The sequence below is a fragment of the Ambystoma mexicanum genome, chromosome 9, assembly GCF_040938575.1.
Source record: "Ambystoma mexicanum isolate Mex_15411 chromosome 9, UKY_AmexF1_1, whole genome shotgun sequence".
NCBI classification, from domain to species: domain Eukaryota; kingdom Metazoa; phylum Chordata; class Amphibia; order Caudata; family Ambystomatidae; genus Ambystoma; species Ambystoma mexicanum.
Window position 1 is genome coordinate 1,560,837,592 of NC_090931.1, and position 18,865 is coordinate 1,560,856,456.

The 18,865-nt window shown below is 48.9% G+C and overlaps 1 protein-coding gene across 1 annotated transcript in view; it reads right to left on the reverse strand.

The window, feature by feature from the left end:
- The window catches only part of LOC138489830 (transcriptional regulator ATRX-like), a 246,272-nt gene that overhangs the window by 119,805 nt on the left and 107,602 nt on the right, over positions 1 to 18,865 (reverse strand). Inside the window, exon 2 of the mRNA XM_069617400.1 lies at positions 1,246 to 1,355. Within this exon, the coding sequence (XP_069473501.1) occupies positions 1,246 to 1,355 (110 nt within the window). The remainder of the gene's footprint in view (positions 1 to 1,245; positions 1,356 to 18,865) is intronic.

The window sequence follows — 18,865 nt, forward strand, 5'->3', positions numbered from 1 at the left end:
ACTGGGACTGTCTGGTCCCAGTCCACATCCTCTGGTGCCCACAAGTCTGTTGCTGGACGGCTGTGATGACCAGTATTTGTCCAAGATGTGACAAACCTAGTCTGTTTGAATGTGCAGATCCTTTCCATTGGTGGGCTTGGGCTAACTCACAGACTGAATCTTGGATAAAAGGAAGGCTCCTGCAGTTGTTCAACAGATCATTGCTGGAACTAAGACTTTTTACAAAGAGCAGCCCGCTGATGACCAGAGGACTCCTGCAGCTAACCAGCTAACCGCATTGACTGCAGTCAAGCCCTGCCCCTCTGCCTGATCTCCGAAGACCTTGATTGGTGCTTTGAACTTTGGACCGGGGAGAAGCCTTCTGAAGTGTCCCTGGACCACATTGAAGTACCCAGCTCCCGTTTGGGCTACTGTGCTACAGCTGTCTCCTTCAGAGAAGAGCATTGGGACTCACAGGATCTTCATTATATGCCATAATTCGCATGTCCTCCGAATTCCAGCCTTCTCATGACAAGGGAAGCTGAACTGGAGCTGCCCGTGTTCATTGCTAGAAGATCGCCTGTGACCACCTGCCCGTGGTAATCTCTGCTGGAACCACCCTCTGCAATCCCGTGAGGTGTCCTTGAGAGTCTGCACCACCGAGGTCTGTACTGTCTTGTGAGAACCACGACCAGCACCTGATAACAAAAGTGAGCTCTGCACCAACAAATCCTGGGCTCCCCTCATCCAAACCAAGGACAGAAGATTGGAGCCCCAGAGAATTCCGTCAGACCTGCAGTGTCACCCGGAAGAAGCAAAGTAAGGGGAGCACGGGGGTGTGGGGTAAGTGCGCTGTACTGTACTTCACACTAAACTCCCTCAACCTGTATCTAAGCCTTGCTGTGCAGCCATACTACATTGAGAGTTTTTTTCTCTCAAATGTAAACCTTGTGTCCGCACTATGTTGTATTATCAGAAAACCTCAGAGTATGTGCTGCAACCCCCCCTTAACAAATACACACATTTACTCTGCAAGGCAACTCACACAGGTTGTCTTTGTGACAGCACAAACCTGAGGGCAAGCGTTGCTCGGGGGGCACAGCAGAGTTTCATCCCATATAAGGCCATGGATTATCCAGGGAAGAAATTATCCAGCCTACCCAAGAAAATGCTAAGAAAACATATAGCTCTCTAGAGATAGAATTTGGGGTTTCCATCATCACAGTAGCAAACTCATAATAAAAATAAAATCAAAATGAGACCTACCTTACAAATTAGGACTTTAAGAGCTGGATGTCGACAAACTGACCCCTTCTGAAAATGGTTTACTTGCTGTCTGCAAACGGTGCAGTTAACAATTCCATGGAGTTCTTCCTCTGAAAAAGACATTTTTAAAAAAGCATAGAAGAATGATAAGAACAACATTATGTACGGAAAAAATACTGAAGGGACCACATCAGTAAACGTTATAAGAATTGGAAAATATGAATGAATACTTAAAGGACCACTTACCTACAAAAGAACAGAATGATCACTCGTGCATTCAACAATTAGGAACATTTGTGGACCACACAAATATACCCCCGATTTGTTGTCCTGAATGGGGATGTCAGTCCTTTAGAAAGAATCCTTTAGAAAGGGCATACATGTCCCTTCAGCTCTAGGCAGTCAACCTAGCACTCGTGGCACATCAATGGATGACATGGCAAAGTGTGCCCTCAAAATACAGAAAGGCTGCCAACCTATCCTCCAAGGAGTCATTGGGTAATTGTCTTGCATTTTTCAGTAAGCAAAACAATGGCCCAAAGAAGGAGGTGTGATTCCTGAGATCACAATTTCAACATTTCCAGAAATCCTGGAATTAGTATCCAACTTGAACAAAGGTCCCTTGCAAAAAACCTAATGTTCGGAAGAATTTTCATTTTAGTGCTTAATTCCTCCCACCTTAGAGACCACCAGCTTTTTTACTGGATTTAGGACTTTTTAATTTTAACCCTGGAGTGAGACCTTTTTTCTCACGCTCTCATGTGTTTTGACCCGATTTGGGTTATGTGTTTCCTCTGTTTTTGGAGTCTAACAAACTCCATAGGCATCTACTTTTTGTATGGTGACACACAGCACCTTCAGTGCAGTGTCACTGAGAAGTCCTTTTGATCTCTCCTAAGGTTTAAATACCTTTTCTTGTGTGAACTACCGTTCCCAAGAATAGTAAAGTGAAATTGACTTTACTTACCTTTTCTCTTTGTAGGTCCAGCACAAAGTGTTAGGCAAGATTGTGTGCAGTACCCTTTGGGAGACAACAGCAACCTTGACCTCCTGGCAATAGGAACCCAACCTTTGGTATAAGTCTGTACTACACAGGTTGGTAGTGTGGCTGAGCAGCCAGGCTTATCTCAAGAGGGGTCAATGTGAGCAGTAGTGTTTTTACACAGAGCTCTACAGTGAAACTCCTACACACAAGGTTTCTAGATTAAACAATTATAAATGTATTTAACAGTCAGTTCAGTAAGCCTTCAGAAGGGGCAATATATAAGTAACACACAAATCCACTCCAACATACACACTCTTGGTTTCTCTAAATCAGCAAGTACTTATTTGGGATGGCACACAGACACTTCCCTCACCCTCAGGTGACTTAAATAGCTAGGACAGTGTGGGCATTAATATATCACTGGTACATTTAGAGCAATACTAAATTTGGTGTCAAAGAAAAGGGGTTGGGAATAAAGCAAAGGTTAAACAAATATTCTAAAGCAGGTAAGTACTTTTTAACCCCCAATGCAAAGTACATTAACCCCTTCCTGGAGGAAAGGTAAGCTAAGAGGTAGAAGAGTCTTTCAGGGAGCCAAGACAGCCGATGTAATTGAACCGAAGTCTAGGTGAGCAGAAGCACTTCTTGCAGGTAAGTAAATGTCTTGCACAATGTTTTAGAAAACTTTGTAGAAAAAGTAGAATCAATGTAGGGCCACAAGCTGTTAGGCGTGTGTAGGGAAAAGCTGCAAGCAACTCTGCAAAGGCAACCAAGACTAGTCTCAACTGAGAACAAGTAAGGCTACACAAGAGGTAGTTTTACAGTACCTTTGGTTAAAAGAAATGGTTCCAGCTGGCCTCTGTTTCGGTGTAGCTCTGCAGATCCTGTTGTTCCTAGGCCTCAGTCGTGGGGACAAGAGGGAGGATGTCTGGGGACTCCTGCACTGCAAAGGGAAGGTCAGCTGCAGCAACGGGCAAACTTCAATTCAGCTGCACTTCGCAGTTTCAGCTCCTCGCGTCTCAGCAAATAGCGCCACCGCGGTTCTCAGCTACCACTCTGGACTTTCCTCGCATCTGGGGTCCAGCACTCTGTTGAGGTGGCTCAGGCTTGGTCAGTCCTGCTTCCTGGGAGTCCAGAGGATCTTCCTGGAGCTCGGGTCCGACTTAAGAGCGATGCACTTGTTAGGTACTATTTTCACAGAACTGGTAAATCTTCCTGACCTGTGTCAACCCCAGAAGTTTTTGCTTTACTAGTGGGATATTTTTCCTTAATACCTCAGTGAGTGGGAACCTTTTTCCACACTCCCAGAATCTTTTACTCTTTTTATGGGTGTCATTTTTTTTGACTCTCCATAGTGTCTTTTTAAAGTTATCCTCTTATTGGCAATAAGTGCCTGTTGTTGCTCGGTTGCCCTAGGGGCTCCCCATTTAACTTTCTTTTGCTAAACTTGAGAGAACTACAGTTCCCAAGGGTAGAAAGGATCTTTGGATCCCTTTTACATTTTATTCTGTGAAGCCAGCACACTCCACCTTATGTGGGGTGCTGGGGAGATACAATGGGCCTCATTCCGAGTAGGGCGCAAAGGGATACCGGGCACCGTTAAGGACATCGATGCTGGTAATCCCTTTGCGCCCTACTATGAGGTCCCTTTGCGGCCCCGTCCTTAATGCCTGGTTTTACCAGCCGTTATGGACGGGACCCGCAAAGGGACTTCAGAGCTAATAACGGTACCGTAATTTACGGTACCGTTATTAGCGCCTTCCCCCTTCCCATTGAGCCCTATGGGGGCTGAAATGGGAATGGGGAATGGCTTTTTCAATGGGGACTTACCGGTCCCACAAAGGTCAGACTAGACCGGTAAGTCCCCATTGAACGAGGGCGGACACGGTACCGGTATTGGTGCTAGTCATGGCGCTAATAGCGCCATGACTAGCACCAACCTCGGAATGAGGCCCAATGTATCCCTTTTCACACTGAAACTGGAACAATTCTGTTACAGGGACAAGCTTACCTTCAATGGCTGGTGGAAGTGATACCTTGTATTAATCTGGTGCACCTTTACCGCAGGCTGTGTTCGCAGCTGCATTAAAGGGACCTAAGGGTGCTCATTTTACGAAAATGGCGCCAGTCTTCTTTTTCGCCATTTTAGTGTTTCTTGTCCTTTCTTGTTCCTTCCCCTGACATCCAGGGCGGGAAATTCCTTTGTGTGATTTTTTATCTTCGGCGGGAGTCCCCTGGACTCCCCGCCCAGGTTCCAGTCTTTCTGTGAAGGCAGGAAGCGAGGGAGGAGTCCAAAACTCCACAGCCCTTTGTCTTCCTCCTTGCCTGAAAGGGACAAATCCCAGTGAGGGGCTGGCTGTCCTGATTGGACAACCAGACCGCCCCTTGTTGTAAAATGCAGGGTGGGAATGCAGAGGTTGTGCTGTAGTTCCTGTTAAATACTGCGAACCTGGAAGCTGAAGACAAGTTGACCACAGACTGAAACCGAAGAATAAGAAGGAAAAGTGGCGGAGATGATTTCCAGCGACCGGAGAGCCTGCTGTGTAACCCGAGCCTGCTGCAGCCCTTCCTTCCAATCGACCTCGGGACTCCGAAAATGGCAGCCCAGAGCCTGGTGAGACCCACTAGACTCAAGAAGACCTGCATTTTGAGCCATCCCACACGTTGCTGCAACCTTGCATTGCTGCAATACCCCAATACCCTGGGACCTGAAGCCACTCTGCGGTGCACAGTCTTCCGAATTTGGAATCCCACTGAAACTTCGTGGGCATCCTGGTGGATCTCCAGAGACACGAATCGAGTCCGAAAAGTCCCCTCAACAGAGTGCTGGACCTTTGTAAGAGCGTGAATTCAACTGCGATTTTCTGTCTTCTTCTGTGCTCCTTGAAAAGGTGCCAAATCCGCAGAAGCACATTCAGCTGCGAGGAAAACCTAGCCTAGAACTTTCTTCATTGATCCCTGCTGCAAAGTCCCTTCCAAGGTCCTGTTTTCAGTCACCACAAGGAATACACTGACCCGGTTTTTGCCTGCAGATCCTGAAGTCCTCCTGCTGCAAAATCTTCAATGCTGAGGTACTGTGTTGAATTGGGTATGTACTTACCTTAAGTCTCTTAGGATTTCTGTGTACCTGTGGGGTGTTTTCTGTGATGGGAAGGGCTCTCCTCCAGTGCTCCCAGTCCGACTGTTAGTGTGTCTTCTGCGAAGCCCCTGGACCCTCTTCTAACCCTTAAGTACTCACCTGTTTGCCCAGTCTTCCTGAGGAACTTACCGTAATAGAATTTCTTTACTTCTACTTTATTCAATTTATATAGTGCAGGCCATGGTCCCTGAGGCTTAAGGGCACTTGACATGACAAACAACGGATCTATGTGATCACTGCGACGGCCGAAAATGCCGACTTTTTCTTTTTTTAACCCTTTACACCACATATATATGCGGGGGGAGACCCCCCGCAGTCCCCCCATATTAATATGATACTCTAAACCCCCCCACATATATATATGGTGTAAGGGAGGGGTTAAAAAGAAGAAAAGAAAGTCAGCATTTTCGGCCGTCGCAGTTCCCAGGTCGACATTTTTGTACGATTCCACAAATAACACATAGCTTCAGGGGAAGAGTCTGCCAGTCATCAATACCTGCAATCATCTCTATCAGACACTAGGAAAACAAGAACGTCGTCAACTTTTTTTTGAATACCTCTAAAGATTCTGTACTTCTTAACTCTGGAGGTAAATCGTTCCAGGCCGTCGGTGCACTAGAATAAAAGGCTCCATACATGGCTTTCTCAGTTCTACACTTCAGGGTTTTCAACTGATCCTGCTTACTTGTACTTAATGTTCTGCTGTGAACTTTGTTTGGAAGCAATGCTTCAAGAAAGCCCAACATCATCCCCTGCCTATACTTTTTCCTAATAACCAATAGACGCAAGCAAATTCTTGCTTCAATTGGCAACCAATGTAGAGCCCTTCTAGCCGAGGAGACATGGGGCCTCATTACACCGTAGGCGGTGGACCAAGGTGCTATTAGCACCTTGGTCCAAGCCGGTAAATTACCGGCACCGCCATGGCGGAAAGGGGAATTACCACCCCATTCCAAGGTTGGTGGGGCGGTAATTCCCCCTTCCTCCATTGCCCTTCCCCATTCCCATTTCTGCCCCATAGGGCATAATGGGAATGGGGATGGTGCTAATTACGGTACCGCAAATTGCGGTACCGTAGTTAGCACCCTGGTCCCTCTGCAGGTCCCTACTTTAACGGCTGGTCTAGACCAGCCGTTAATGTCGGGTCCCGCAAAGGGACCTCGTAGTAAGGTGGTAAGGGTTTACCGGTACCGGTGCCCTTACCGGTACCGGTAAACCCTTACCACCTACCGTGTAAGGAGGCCCATGATCTCTTCTTGAGAGACCCATAACCGCCCTAATGGCTCTATTTTGCGGTACCTGGAGTCTTTTGCAGAGCGATTTGTTGATGCCAACAAGCAGGCTGGAACAATAATCTATTCTAGATCCAACAATTGCTCTTACAAGGCCTGTGAAATCAGAAGCCTAATATGTGCAAGTAATTTTGTGTAGTACGCGCACAAAGACACAATCCCATTAACATGCGGTTCCATAGTAAGATGTTGGTCGAATGTGACCCCCAACGTTTTGACTTTTTTAGATGGGATAATTTTTATCCCGCTAATCTCAAAGCTATCATACATGGGGCCTAATTTCTGGATCATATGTGGAGAACCAACCACCAGCAACTGTGTTTTACCCTTATTCAGGGCAAGTTTGTTATGCACCATCCAAGCCTCAATCATGCCATAGATCCTATTAACCAGGATTGCATCGTGATTATGACTGCCAGGCAAGGGGATAAGACACTGGGTATCATCAGCGTAGTTTGTGAACTTTACCCCCTCATGTTCTAGCATGGCAAAAAAAGGGACAGTGAACAAATTATATATACATGGTGGGATGCATGATCCCTGTGGGACCCCAAACTTAATGTCACAGGGTTTTACCTCTGCTTCTTGTTAGAAGACTCTGTTCACCCGATCTTTAAGAAAGGAGGAGGTCCATTGGACTGCTCCTGGTGAGAAATTGTCTATTTCCTTCAACCTGGTGGACAAGATGTTATGGTCCACCAGGTCGAAGGCGGCGGATAAGTCCAATAACATCAACAGGGAGGCTTTCTTAGCATCCTTGTTGCACTTTTCCCTCTACCTTCGCCCTTGCACTTTTTCCCCTTCCCCTCTACCCTTGCACGATCTGAATGACACCTGGACTAGTAGGATCGCTGTCTGTCTCCCCTTGTTCCCCCCCCCCTGCCTCGTCGCGCCTCGAAACACTTGTGTATAGGCACGTTACAAATGCCATATCATATCATATCATATCCATACAGTTTAACAGTCTTGATTTAAGTTCCAACAAGGCTATCTCCGTACCAAACCCAGCCCTAAAACCTGATTGATGTTCATGTAAAATTGGATATTTCCTCAAGTGTTCGGCTATCTGTCTGTCTGTAAGCTAGTTGATGCAGGATTTTAAGGAGAAATGGAGTATGTGTTATGGGTCTCAGATTGTTAGCGGAATCTGCAGAGAGCCCAGGCTTTTTTAATATGGGAGCGACCCATGCCTTTTTCAAGTCCAGTGGTACAACACCACTGATCAAGGAAGTATGAACAAGAGACAGATGTCCGCAAGCAATGTAGGGGGGCATGCCTCAATAATCATGGCAGCTGACGCATCATTTTTAAATTTGATGGTTGTAAGGTGTTTAATAGTCAGTGCCAGTTCATCGACTGTTATAGGGGAGGAGTCAAAAAGAGGAATAGATTGACATCTTTCAAACACCCAGTCAGTAACTTCTGATTTAGAGTTGGTCGTAGCAATTTGTTTTTCCGCGATATCAGCCTTAATATTTTCTAATTTCATTTGCCAGGCCTGTTTCACCCCTTCACACCAGGCATTATCTTTGTTCAATACGCCAGGATCAGTTTGATTTGTAATACTTTGTGCCTTAAGAATTTTAAACAATTCCCTTCTATCTGATTGGGCATTGAGGATTCTATTATTAATAGAGTTCTTCTTAGCCTCTATTAAAGCTGTCTTATATATTTTTCCATAATCTTATATGATATAAGCGCAGGCTGAGTTTGATTAGCTTTCCACACATGGTGAAGTTTCAGTGTAGCTGTTTTTAATGTTTTTAACTCAGGTGTAAACCATAAGTTACATTTGGAGTCTTGCCTAGGTATTTTAAAAATGGTGCCAGCTTATGCGCGACAGACTCCAGCTTCCCGAGGATAGATCCAGCCATCTCCTCCGCGGTGTCAGAAGCAGAGCAAAGTCCCAAGGTAGTAATTAAAAGTTCAATTTTGTCTACTGTCAAATTTTTACAGTTTCTGGTGATTGTATCTGCTTAAATTCACATGCTGTGCATAAAGTCTGGCATCTAGTGGTATTCACGGAGTATTGCATCTTGTCTTTCGAGGTTCGAAAGGGGACGTCGACATGGGCGTGCTTGCAACATTATTCCTAACGTGACGTGTAGTGTGCCCAAAATCCCTCACGCGTCGAGGTTTCTCTGGTTGTGTTTTTTCTGCTGTGAGGGAGCCTTATGACTAACATGAGTGAGTACAGATAGAGAGAAAGTAGTAAGATGTCTATGTTCCTTCTATTCCAAGAGGGGAGGCAGGGTGGGCACATGTGAATCTAAGCAGATACAATCATCAGAAATGCTATTAAGGTAAGTAATGCATGTCTTCTGATGCTTGTGAATCTACTTAGAATCACATACTGTGCATAGACTAGCAAGCAGTACCCAGAGAAGGCGGTGGGATGTGTGAAGGAGTAGCAAAGAGATGTCTTAGTACCGCTTGTCTCACCGGAGAATCAGACCTTGAGCGAGTATCCAGGCAGTAGTGTTTTGTAAAGGTGTGTACAGAACTCCAGGTTGCTGCTTTGCAATTGGACTAGAGGGGAACATTTGCAATGAATGCTATGGAAGCCCCAGTGCCCCGAATAGAGTGTGCTCTAGGCTTGAAGGGCAGATCTCCGTTAGCAAGAGTGTAGCAGAGTGTGATGCAGTTTACAATCCACTTTGAAATGGCTGATACCAGCTGCCACTGAAACGAAAAACTGGTTTGTCTTTCTTAGTGGTCTAGTTTTTTCCAGATAGTATACGACCGCTCTCCTCACATCCAGTTTGTGCAGGCTTTCTGCCACGTTAGTGGGGTTGTGGAAGAAAGTGGATAATTCTATCGACTGGTTCACATGGAACTTTGAAATGAATTTAGGCGGCAATCGTGGGTGAGTGCGCAGAACCACTTTATCTTTGTGAATTGTGACAAACCGGTCTAGGACTGAAAGAGCCTGCAGTTCGCCAACTCTTCTTATTGAGGTAACACCCACCAGGAAGGCGGTCTTGTAAGTGAATGCTTGAAGGCTAGCCTTATGCATAGGTTCAAAGGGAGGACCCATTAGTCTTGTGAGAACAACATTCAGGTCCCATACGGGAGCTGGGTTGGAAGTAGGGGGATGAAGTCTTTTAACACCTTCCATAAACGCCTTGATTACTGGTATTTTCCACCACAAAACCTTTTTCTGTGACATAGTGTAAGCAGAGAGTGCAGCTAAATGTATCTTATGGGAATTAAATTAAAAAACAGGCCTGAGTCTAGTAGGGGAGTCAGGTATAGGACAATATGTGTCAGTGACCATTTTATGGGATTGATGCTCTTGGAATGGCACAAAATGACGAAGCGCTTCCATTTATTGGAGTAGCAATGTCTGGTGTTAGGCTTTCTTGCTTCTTTAAGTAAGTCCATGCATCTCTGAGGAAGTTGGAGGTGTCCGAACTCTATGACCTCAGGAGCCAGGCTGCTAAGTTGAGATTCTGCAGACATGGATGGAGTGTTTCACCTCTGTCCTGTGACAGCATGTTGTAAGGGCATGGTAGTTTCCTTGTCGGGGAAGGAACAAGTTATTTACCTGTAACTGTTGTTCTCCAGCATGGGTCTGGCATGGATTCACATGCTCATGAATATTCCCCGTCGTCAGGCTGGGAATCCTCGGTAAAGAAAAAATCTGTTTGTTTCATTTCTGAACTGTCTTTCTCCTCACAACCAGTCACTGGTCTCTGTGTCATACGGCCCCCAGCCAATGACTGCCCTATATCTAAGCCCCTCCCTGGGCAGCCATCTTCAGATTTGGTAGCACGTAAAGTGGCAGTAGGACCAAGAGAAGAGCCGCAGAGGGGTAGGCGGGAGGGTTCGCATGTGAATCCATGACAGACCCATGCTGGAGAACAACAGTTACAGGTAAGTAACTTGTTCCTTCTCCAGCATGGGGTCTGGCATGGATTCACATGCTCATGAATAAAGAATACATAGCAGTACACACATGCACAACCACGGGAGGTGGCAAAGGCTCAACATTAAGCATCTCAACATTAAGCATCTCTTACCTCCTCACCAGGCTCACCTTCAAGCGAACAGGTTGCGCAGCACTGCTTGGCCGACTCTGGACTCCTCTCTGGAATCCCTGTCGACACAGTAGAATCTAGTGAAGGTGTGCGTCGACCTCCACGTAGCAGCCCTGCAGATGTCCAGCAGGGGCACACCAGACAGGAACGCCGTATTAGCAGCGATCGCTCTGGTCGAATGGGCTCTCGGACGGCCAGGCAACGGTCGGTTTGCCAACCGATGACAGTGGGTGATGCAGCCGGAGAGCCACCTGGAAATGGAAGCCTTGGAGAGGGCCTTCCCGGGATTCACAGGGCCAATGTTCACAAAATGTTGCGACGTCTTCCGGAAACTCTTCATGCGGTCCACATAGAACTTCAGCGCTCTAGCCACATCCAGCGAGTGCAAAGCCCTTTTAGCCGGTGACAAAGGCGTTGGAAAAAACACAGGTAAAACCAAGGGCTTGTTGAGGTGAAAGTCCAATGGCACCTAGGGCATGAATGAGGGCTGCGTCCTCAGCACCACCCTTGTGTCAATAAACGTCAAGTAAGGTGGCTTGCAGGACAGGGCCTGAATCTCTCCCACTCGTCGTGCTGAGGTGATGGCCACGAGGAACGCTGTCTTCCACGATACTAACTTCATCGGAGCTGAATGCATAGGCTCAAATGGAGTGCCCATGAGTCTAGTCAGCACCACATTGAGTTCCCACGCCGAGGCTTGTTAGGTGGGACCCTCCCATGTGTGTTGCCCCTTTAAGGGGATGTGTCCCTCCCCCGTGTATTGCCCCTTTAAGATGGGCCATGACTGTGTCATGGCCCAAGTTAATAAAGGGAGCCCCTGCAGGCACGTGAAACGGAACGGCTGCAGACTCCGTGGAAGGTTGGTCTGAGTCCGTGTCTTCTTGATTGATGTAGGCCGCAGGCCTACCTGTGGGAGGTACAGGCCTGCAGGCCCTGTTGCCATGGGACTCTCGTGCCAGGACGGTGGCCGAGGTCCGCATGGTCAGGACCCTGGCAGGCTGTGCCCCCACCCCGATGGCGCTGGTGTCCCATAGCGCCGCGGGGCCTGCCGGATGGACATGGCAGGCCCCAAACTCCCACAGGCGCTGGGCCTGTTTGGGTGCTGTGAGGAAGCAGCACCCCAGGGGCGCCTGCCAGATGGACCTGGCAGGCGACCCCCAACAGGGCTGGGGCCTTCACCGGCGGGAACGAACAGAAAAGTCCTTTGATGAACTCCTTGACCAGGCAGTGCGACTACAACGACGACCGCCCCGGAGCTCTGGTGTAGCGGGAGCTAGCCGCCAGATGAACCTTGATAGAAGCCTGAGCCGATCCCGCTTTGGCCAGCAACAGCAAGTACGGCAGCACCTGCAGAGCTGTAATCCGAAGAGGGTCGAGTTTGCGGCACCAGACGGCGAACCTCTTCCATTTATGTCCATAACATTTCAGCGTAGACGAAGCTCTGGCCTTGGCAAGCACTTCCTTACAGTCTGCCGGGAGATCGTATCCATCGAACTCTAGTGCTGCAGGAGCCAGGCCTGCAAGATCAGCGACCTTGGGTTGTGGTGCAGAACCCCGCCCCCTTCCCTGGTGAGAAGATCTGCGACCGCCGGAAGCTTGACTGGAGGGGACGCTGATAAGTCCAGAAGGTCCAGGTACCATATCTGCCTCGGCCACGCCGGTACGACGAGGATCATCCTGCACCGGGACTGTCTGAGTTAACTGACTAGTCGAATAAGCAATGGCAACGGGGGGAACGCATGCAGAAACAGGCCGTCCCAGGGGAATGAGAACGCGTCCCCCATGCTCCCCGTCTGCGGAAACCTGCTGGCGAACCTCCGGCACTTGGTGTTCGTTGCCGTCGCAAACAGATCGATCTGGGGATTGCCCCATCGTCGGAACAGAAGATCCACTTGATTCTGCCGTAGCTCCCACTCGTGACAAGAGCGCAGCTCCCTGCTGAGAGAGTTGGCAACAGTGTTCTTCACTCCTGCCAGATGAAACGGGATGAGGAACATCCCCTGGGCGATGGCCCAATGCCATAGGTCCTGCACCTCTTTGGAGAGCACCAGGGATCTGGTGCCCCCCTGTTTCTGGATGTAGAACATTGTGGTGGTGTTGTCCGTGAAGATCCGTACCACCTTGCCCTTGAAAGACTTGAGGGCCCAAAACACTGGCCGTAGTTCCAGAACTTTGATGTGCAACGACTTCTCCTCTGGCAGCCACAGGCCTCTTGCGTGGAGACTTCCGGTGTGCGCGCCCCACCCTTCCAGGGAGGCGTCCGTCGTAACCGCCTCCTGATGAGGTGGGGTCTGGAAGTCCGTGCCCGCCGACAGATGGGCACCGACACCCCACCACCGAATCGATCTACGGAAACTCTCGTCCTGAGTGATCTTGTCCTCAAAGCTTCCAGATACCTGGATCCAAAGGGCATCGAGGAACTCTTGCAGCGGCCGCATCCGCAGCCTGCACAACCAAACGCGGTATATGCATGACGACGTCATGCTGAGAAGGGAATTGATGGGCCTCACCCTTGCAATCTTCAGGGCTAACCGCCGTTGTACCTTGCCCAAGATGGCTGCTATCCTCTCCTCCGACGGAGACGCCAGGCACGACACCTTGTTGAGCGGGACCCCTAAAACAGTGTGTCCTGCGATGGCACCAAGCAGGACTTTGGATAGTTTATCGAGAACCCCAGTTCCGTGAGTAGCCGGATGGTTCTCACTGTGTGTTCGACGGCGATCTCTCTTGATTTCGCTAGGATGAGCCAATTGTCCAGGTAGGGGTAGACGTGGATCCCTTGTAGATGCAGCCACGCCACCACTGGCGCCAGACACTTGGTGAACACCCTTTGGCGCCGACTTCAATCAGAAGGGAAGGGCCTTGAATTGATAATGCAGTCCTTGGACCATGAAGCGTAGAAACTTGCGATGACCCTTGTGAATGGGGATGTGAAAATAGCCATCCTCTAGGTCCAGCGACAATAGGAAATCCCCTTCCTCCAGCTGTCCCAGCACGTGTTAAAGGGTGACAATCTAAAACTTCTGGGACTTGATGTATTTGTTGAGGCGGCGGAGATCCAGCATGGGCCTCCAACCGCCGGTCTTCTTCCTGACGAGAAAGTACCGAGAGTACACTCCGGAGCCCTGGAGAGTCTTTGGGACGAGTTCTATCACGCTTTTCTTCAGCATAGCTCGTACTTCAAGAAGAAGCTGAGGGACATGGTTTGCCTGCCTGGCCACTGTAGGAAAGCGGGGACACTTTCGTTGGAATTCCAGGGTGTGTCTGTGGGCCAGGGCGTCCAGCACCCAACGGTCGGTGGAGATGTAGTTCCACACGCCGAAGAAGTTCGCCAGCCGGCATCCCACCGGGGTGCTCGGGTGGGGGCACGACATCACAGCTGGTTCAATCCTGCTTTGCTGTGGAGGGCCTTGGCGACAACGGCGACCTCCCCTGGACTTGTTTCGGCCCCCGTAGGCTTCCTGGGCCGAAGATCGGGATGGTTGGCGATATGAAGAAGAGTTGCCACCGAATCCTTTGGAGAGACCCTGAGACTTTCCTCCGGAGGTCCGAAAGGACGGCTGTCGCTGCTGAAGTGTGTCTAAAGCGCGCACCGTCTCGGTATCTGCCCTGATGGCCTGAAGAGACTCGTCCACCGTCTTGCCGAATAAGTTGTCTCCATCGAAGGGCATGTCCAAAACCTTCGACTGTACATCTTGATGGAAATTAGTGGCCCTCAACCAACCTCACCGACGGAGGCAAACGCCATTGCCCATCTGGCGGAATCCTGTGTCGTCGATGTTCGTGGCCACTGTGATGGCATGGTCCGATGCCACCTCGCCTTCTTGCAGGATCTCAAGGCTTCCGCTCTCTTGTTGTCTGGAAGGAAGTCCAGAAGGGGAGGGTTACCAGACATTTGGTCGAAAAAAATTGGTCGACCAGACAAATGGTCGAACCAATTTGGTCGAAAACCAAATGGTCGAATTTGTTGTTTTTTTTATATTCACTCTTTTTTTTTTTTTGGGGGGGGGGTCCCCCCCCAACCCCCTTTTTTTTCTAAAAAACCCTTTTTTTTAAAAACGAAAACCCGAAAAATAAATATATAATTAAAAAAAAAAAATTCGACCATTTGGTTTTTGACCAAATTGCGTCGACCAAATGTCATTCGACCAGTTTTAATTCGACCAAATGACTGGACACCGAAGGGGAGCCATCTTGAACCAGAGCTCCCTGTCGTACCGAGTCACGATGGCGAGAGCGTTAGCCGCCTTAATGGTCATCGCCGCCGACGGGATGACTCGTCGTCCCATGGAGTCCAGCTTCTTTCCCTCGCTGTCCGGGAAGAGGACTTCGACACAGACGATCCCGCAGACTTCTTCCTAGCCGCCGCCGAGACCACTGAATCCAGTGAAGGCTGGGATCTTAAGACCCTTGGGAGCAGAATCCGGCACCCTGTACTTCTTCTCGTACCAGTCCCTCCTCGCTGGGGCCCAGGGCAGGGTCTTCATAAGGGTCAGTCCCTCGTCCCAAATGTCGTCCAACAGAGGGTTAGAAAGTTTGGTCTTCCCCTTAGCCTCCCGGCACTGGTACAGGAAGCCTTCCTTCTTTTCCTCGGGAGCCAGTTGAAACAAACGTCAGGCAGAGAGGCTCTGGGCGGCGGTGTCATGATCTCTGCTTCCAAAAGGTCAGGGTTTTCCCAACTCCCTTGGAAGCAGATCCATAACCCAGGTTCCGAGTGCCAACCAGTCCCAATTGGGACCTTTTGGACCCAGTCCTGGCGCCAGTGGCACCAGGCTCATAAATATGCCCAGTCCCAGCGCTGGAAGCGCCGGGCTCATAATGCTTGGGTGGACTTACCTGCAGCAGACCATGCTGCTTACTTGCCTGCCAGTTGAGCCTCTGATCCTCTTCTGTTTGGAACTACTTTTCCTGTTGGGTGGGGCAGGAGCCACTCCCTAGATTCAGAACACTGGAACTCTTCTGGAAAGCAGGAACTCTTTTCTTACCTAGGCGTGGCTGTGGAAGGAGACAATGCTAGCACTACAGGAGGCTATTTAAACCACACCCGATGGATGAATCTTGCTTTGCGTTATTCTGCATCCTCTGCAGCAGAACGCTCATCGTGTCTTCTGCATCTGATCCTGGGCCTAAGGAAAAAGGCTTACCATCCTGAATCCAGTCTTCAGCAACACCTATAAAGACAAGAAAGAACAGGTTAGCATTACGGTCTTCAGTGACAGCTCTTCACTTACCTGGTCCATCGGCTGTCACCAACGCCTCGCGCTGCATTCCGGCATCTGAAAGACAAAAGCTTACCAACTCTTCGCACGCTCCGGAGGCCTTCGGCGCTACATCCCGCATCTGAAAGACAAAACAAGGTGCGTTTAAAGACATTGGGGAACTTTAATACTCACGTGCCATTACTCCTTTCCACATCTAACCCAGTGGGTATTCCGGCACCCTGCAGCCGCTCCGAACTTGTACCTGCAAAATAAAAAGACAGTTAGAGCGCATCGTGAAGCAGGCAACAAGCGCTTACTTACGTGCTTCCAGGCGCTTCTATTCATCACACGGGCTCCATCTTCAACTCACTTCAGCCCGTCATCCGCCATCGCCGGAACCCTGCAAAACAAGAGACATCATTACTAAAGACTTTAAAGACATTAGAATTACTCGAAACTTACCGTTCGTGCAGTAAACGACGGACAGCAGTCCTCTGAAGTCAAGAGGCCTGCTCCCCTTATCCAGTGAAGAAACTGGTTACAGCACCCTGCCCCAAGGCAGATGGAGAGCACGGCGTTCACTTACCTAAGGTGAGAGCGTTAACCTTTGGGGTTCTACAGGAGAAGAGAAAGGGAAGAAGAGAGAGACATTCAATAACCCAGTTCCTTAATCCCATATTTTCTATCTGCAGACATCTTACCCTTCGAGTCAGACATACAGTGCACAGAGGTCCAGCCCAAAGAGCCAGCCGTGTGTTACACATTACCTTTGAAGATACGGTATACGCCCAGTCAAGACCGGCGCCTCTACGGGAATCAGGTGAGCGTTACAGAACGCAAAGCCTACCACAAAACTCCCGTCCAGGCGCTATGGAAACCTCGGATACCGACCAGCTAGCCCAGTTACTTGGGGAACTAAGGGCAGAAGTGCATGCAGCCCGTCAGGAAACGAACGCTCTAAGAAGGGAACTGATTATTTCCAAGGAGCGAACAGATGATCTCGCTAGACAATTGCTACAGTCACAAGCCGGACAGACCCCGTTACCCGCATCTGGGGGAAATCTTCCTTCTACATCCTCTATGAATCCAGTGCAGATCAACCTACCTGGGAATGTACCTCTGGCTCCGCCCGAACGATTTTCTGGTGACCCAAAGAGGTTTGCAGTATTTATCAATCAGTGCCGGTTGCATTTCTTATGCCGGCCAGCAGCCTTTCCAACTGATCAAGCTAAAGTAGCTTTCGTGCTTTCGTACCTTAGTGGCAATGCGGCAGACTGGTCGATCCCTCTAGTAAATCAAGATGATCCGGTCCTCCATGATTTTCAAGCTTTTCAGCTCAGTATGGAAAAACTGTTCGCAAGACATTCACAGGGGCAGGCCTTGGACAATGAGCTTCTTTCGTTGCGACAAGGTAATCAAGACCTTTTGGCTTATATTGTGTCTTTCAACAGACTGATAGTGGAAACTCAATGGCCTGAGGACAAAAGGATTACGCTGTTTTATAGAGGTCTACGTGGAGAGCTCAAAGATGTGTTAGCCCAAGTAGTGAACCCCCCACAAGATTGTTCGGACTATATAGACTTAGTCATTCAAATAGATCACAGACTGCAGAACAGGAAGGCCGATCGTTCCAAGTTTGATGCTCGAGTATTTACCAAACCGCCAACTCCTTCCAAAGGAGTAGACTCCGGGGAACCCATGCAAATAGGGGGTCTGAAAGGTCCTCTAACACAAAAGAAGCGGGAAAGGAGAAAACAGTTGCAATTATGCCTCTATTGCGGAATCTCAGGGCACTTTCTTCGAGACTGTCCGGTGAAACCTGCCAAGAAGGCAGTAGGAGCTGCAGTTACCAAAGTTACAAACTCTGAGCAGGGAAACAACCTCGCCCGACAAGAATAGAGGTCCTCTTGCCGAGCGTGAAAACCAGTTCCGTGACCTCGCATTTCGTGATACCTATGGTCCTCATTAGCCCTGATAATCCGGATCGATTACATGCAATTGAAGCTTACGTCGACAGCGGTGCCATCGGCAATTATGTGGATCATGAAATGGTTTTGAGGATGAATCTAACTCTTTGTCCCAAGGCTGTAAAGGACATCATTACTACGGTGGATGGTACGGAGATAGCCTCCGGGCCAGTAACGCATACCACTCAAGAGGTGACGCTAGTAAGTCAAGATGGACACCATGAGAAGATCGTGTTCGATGTGATCAAGGCCCCTCAGTTTCAGATTATTCTAGGAATACCTTGGTTAGAGAAACACAATCCTCTGATCGATTGGCGAGCAAGAACGGTCCAGTTTCCAGAATGTGTCTCTACTTGTCACCCTCCACCTGGTGTTGCACTGGCAGCAATTTCTTCAGAGACTCCCCAGTTACCTCCCGAATACCTAGAATACCAAGATGTTTTCCGGAAGGATCAGGCTAACTCTCTACCTCCTCATAGGTCTTATGACTGCCAGATAGACCTGATACCTGGATCTACTCCTCCTTGTAGTAGAATTTATGCCCTCACCGAGCCTGAGAACCTTCACCTTCGACAATACCTGGATCAATACCTGGCAAATGGGTTTATTCGTCCTTCCAAGTCCCCTGCTTCTTCAGCTTTGTTCTTCGTTCCAAAAAAGGAAGGAGAGCTTAGAACTTGTATAGATTATCGCTCCCTGAACCAGATCACTGTTAAGAATAGATATCCGTTACCTTTGATCCCTGAACTCCTGGACCAAGTCAGAAAAGCATGCATATATACAAAGCTGGATCTTAGAGGAGCTTACCACTTGGTACGAGTAAAAGAGGGCGATGAATGGAAGACGGCCTTCCGCACCAAGTATGGGCTATTTGAATATCAGGTCATGCCCTTCGGACTTTGCAATGCCCCGGCCGCCTTTCAATATTTTATGAACGATGTCCTCAGAGAGCTCATAGATGTGTGTGTTGTTGTTTACATTGAGGACATCCTCGTT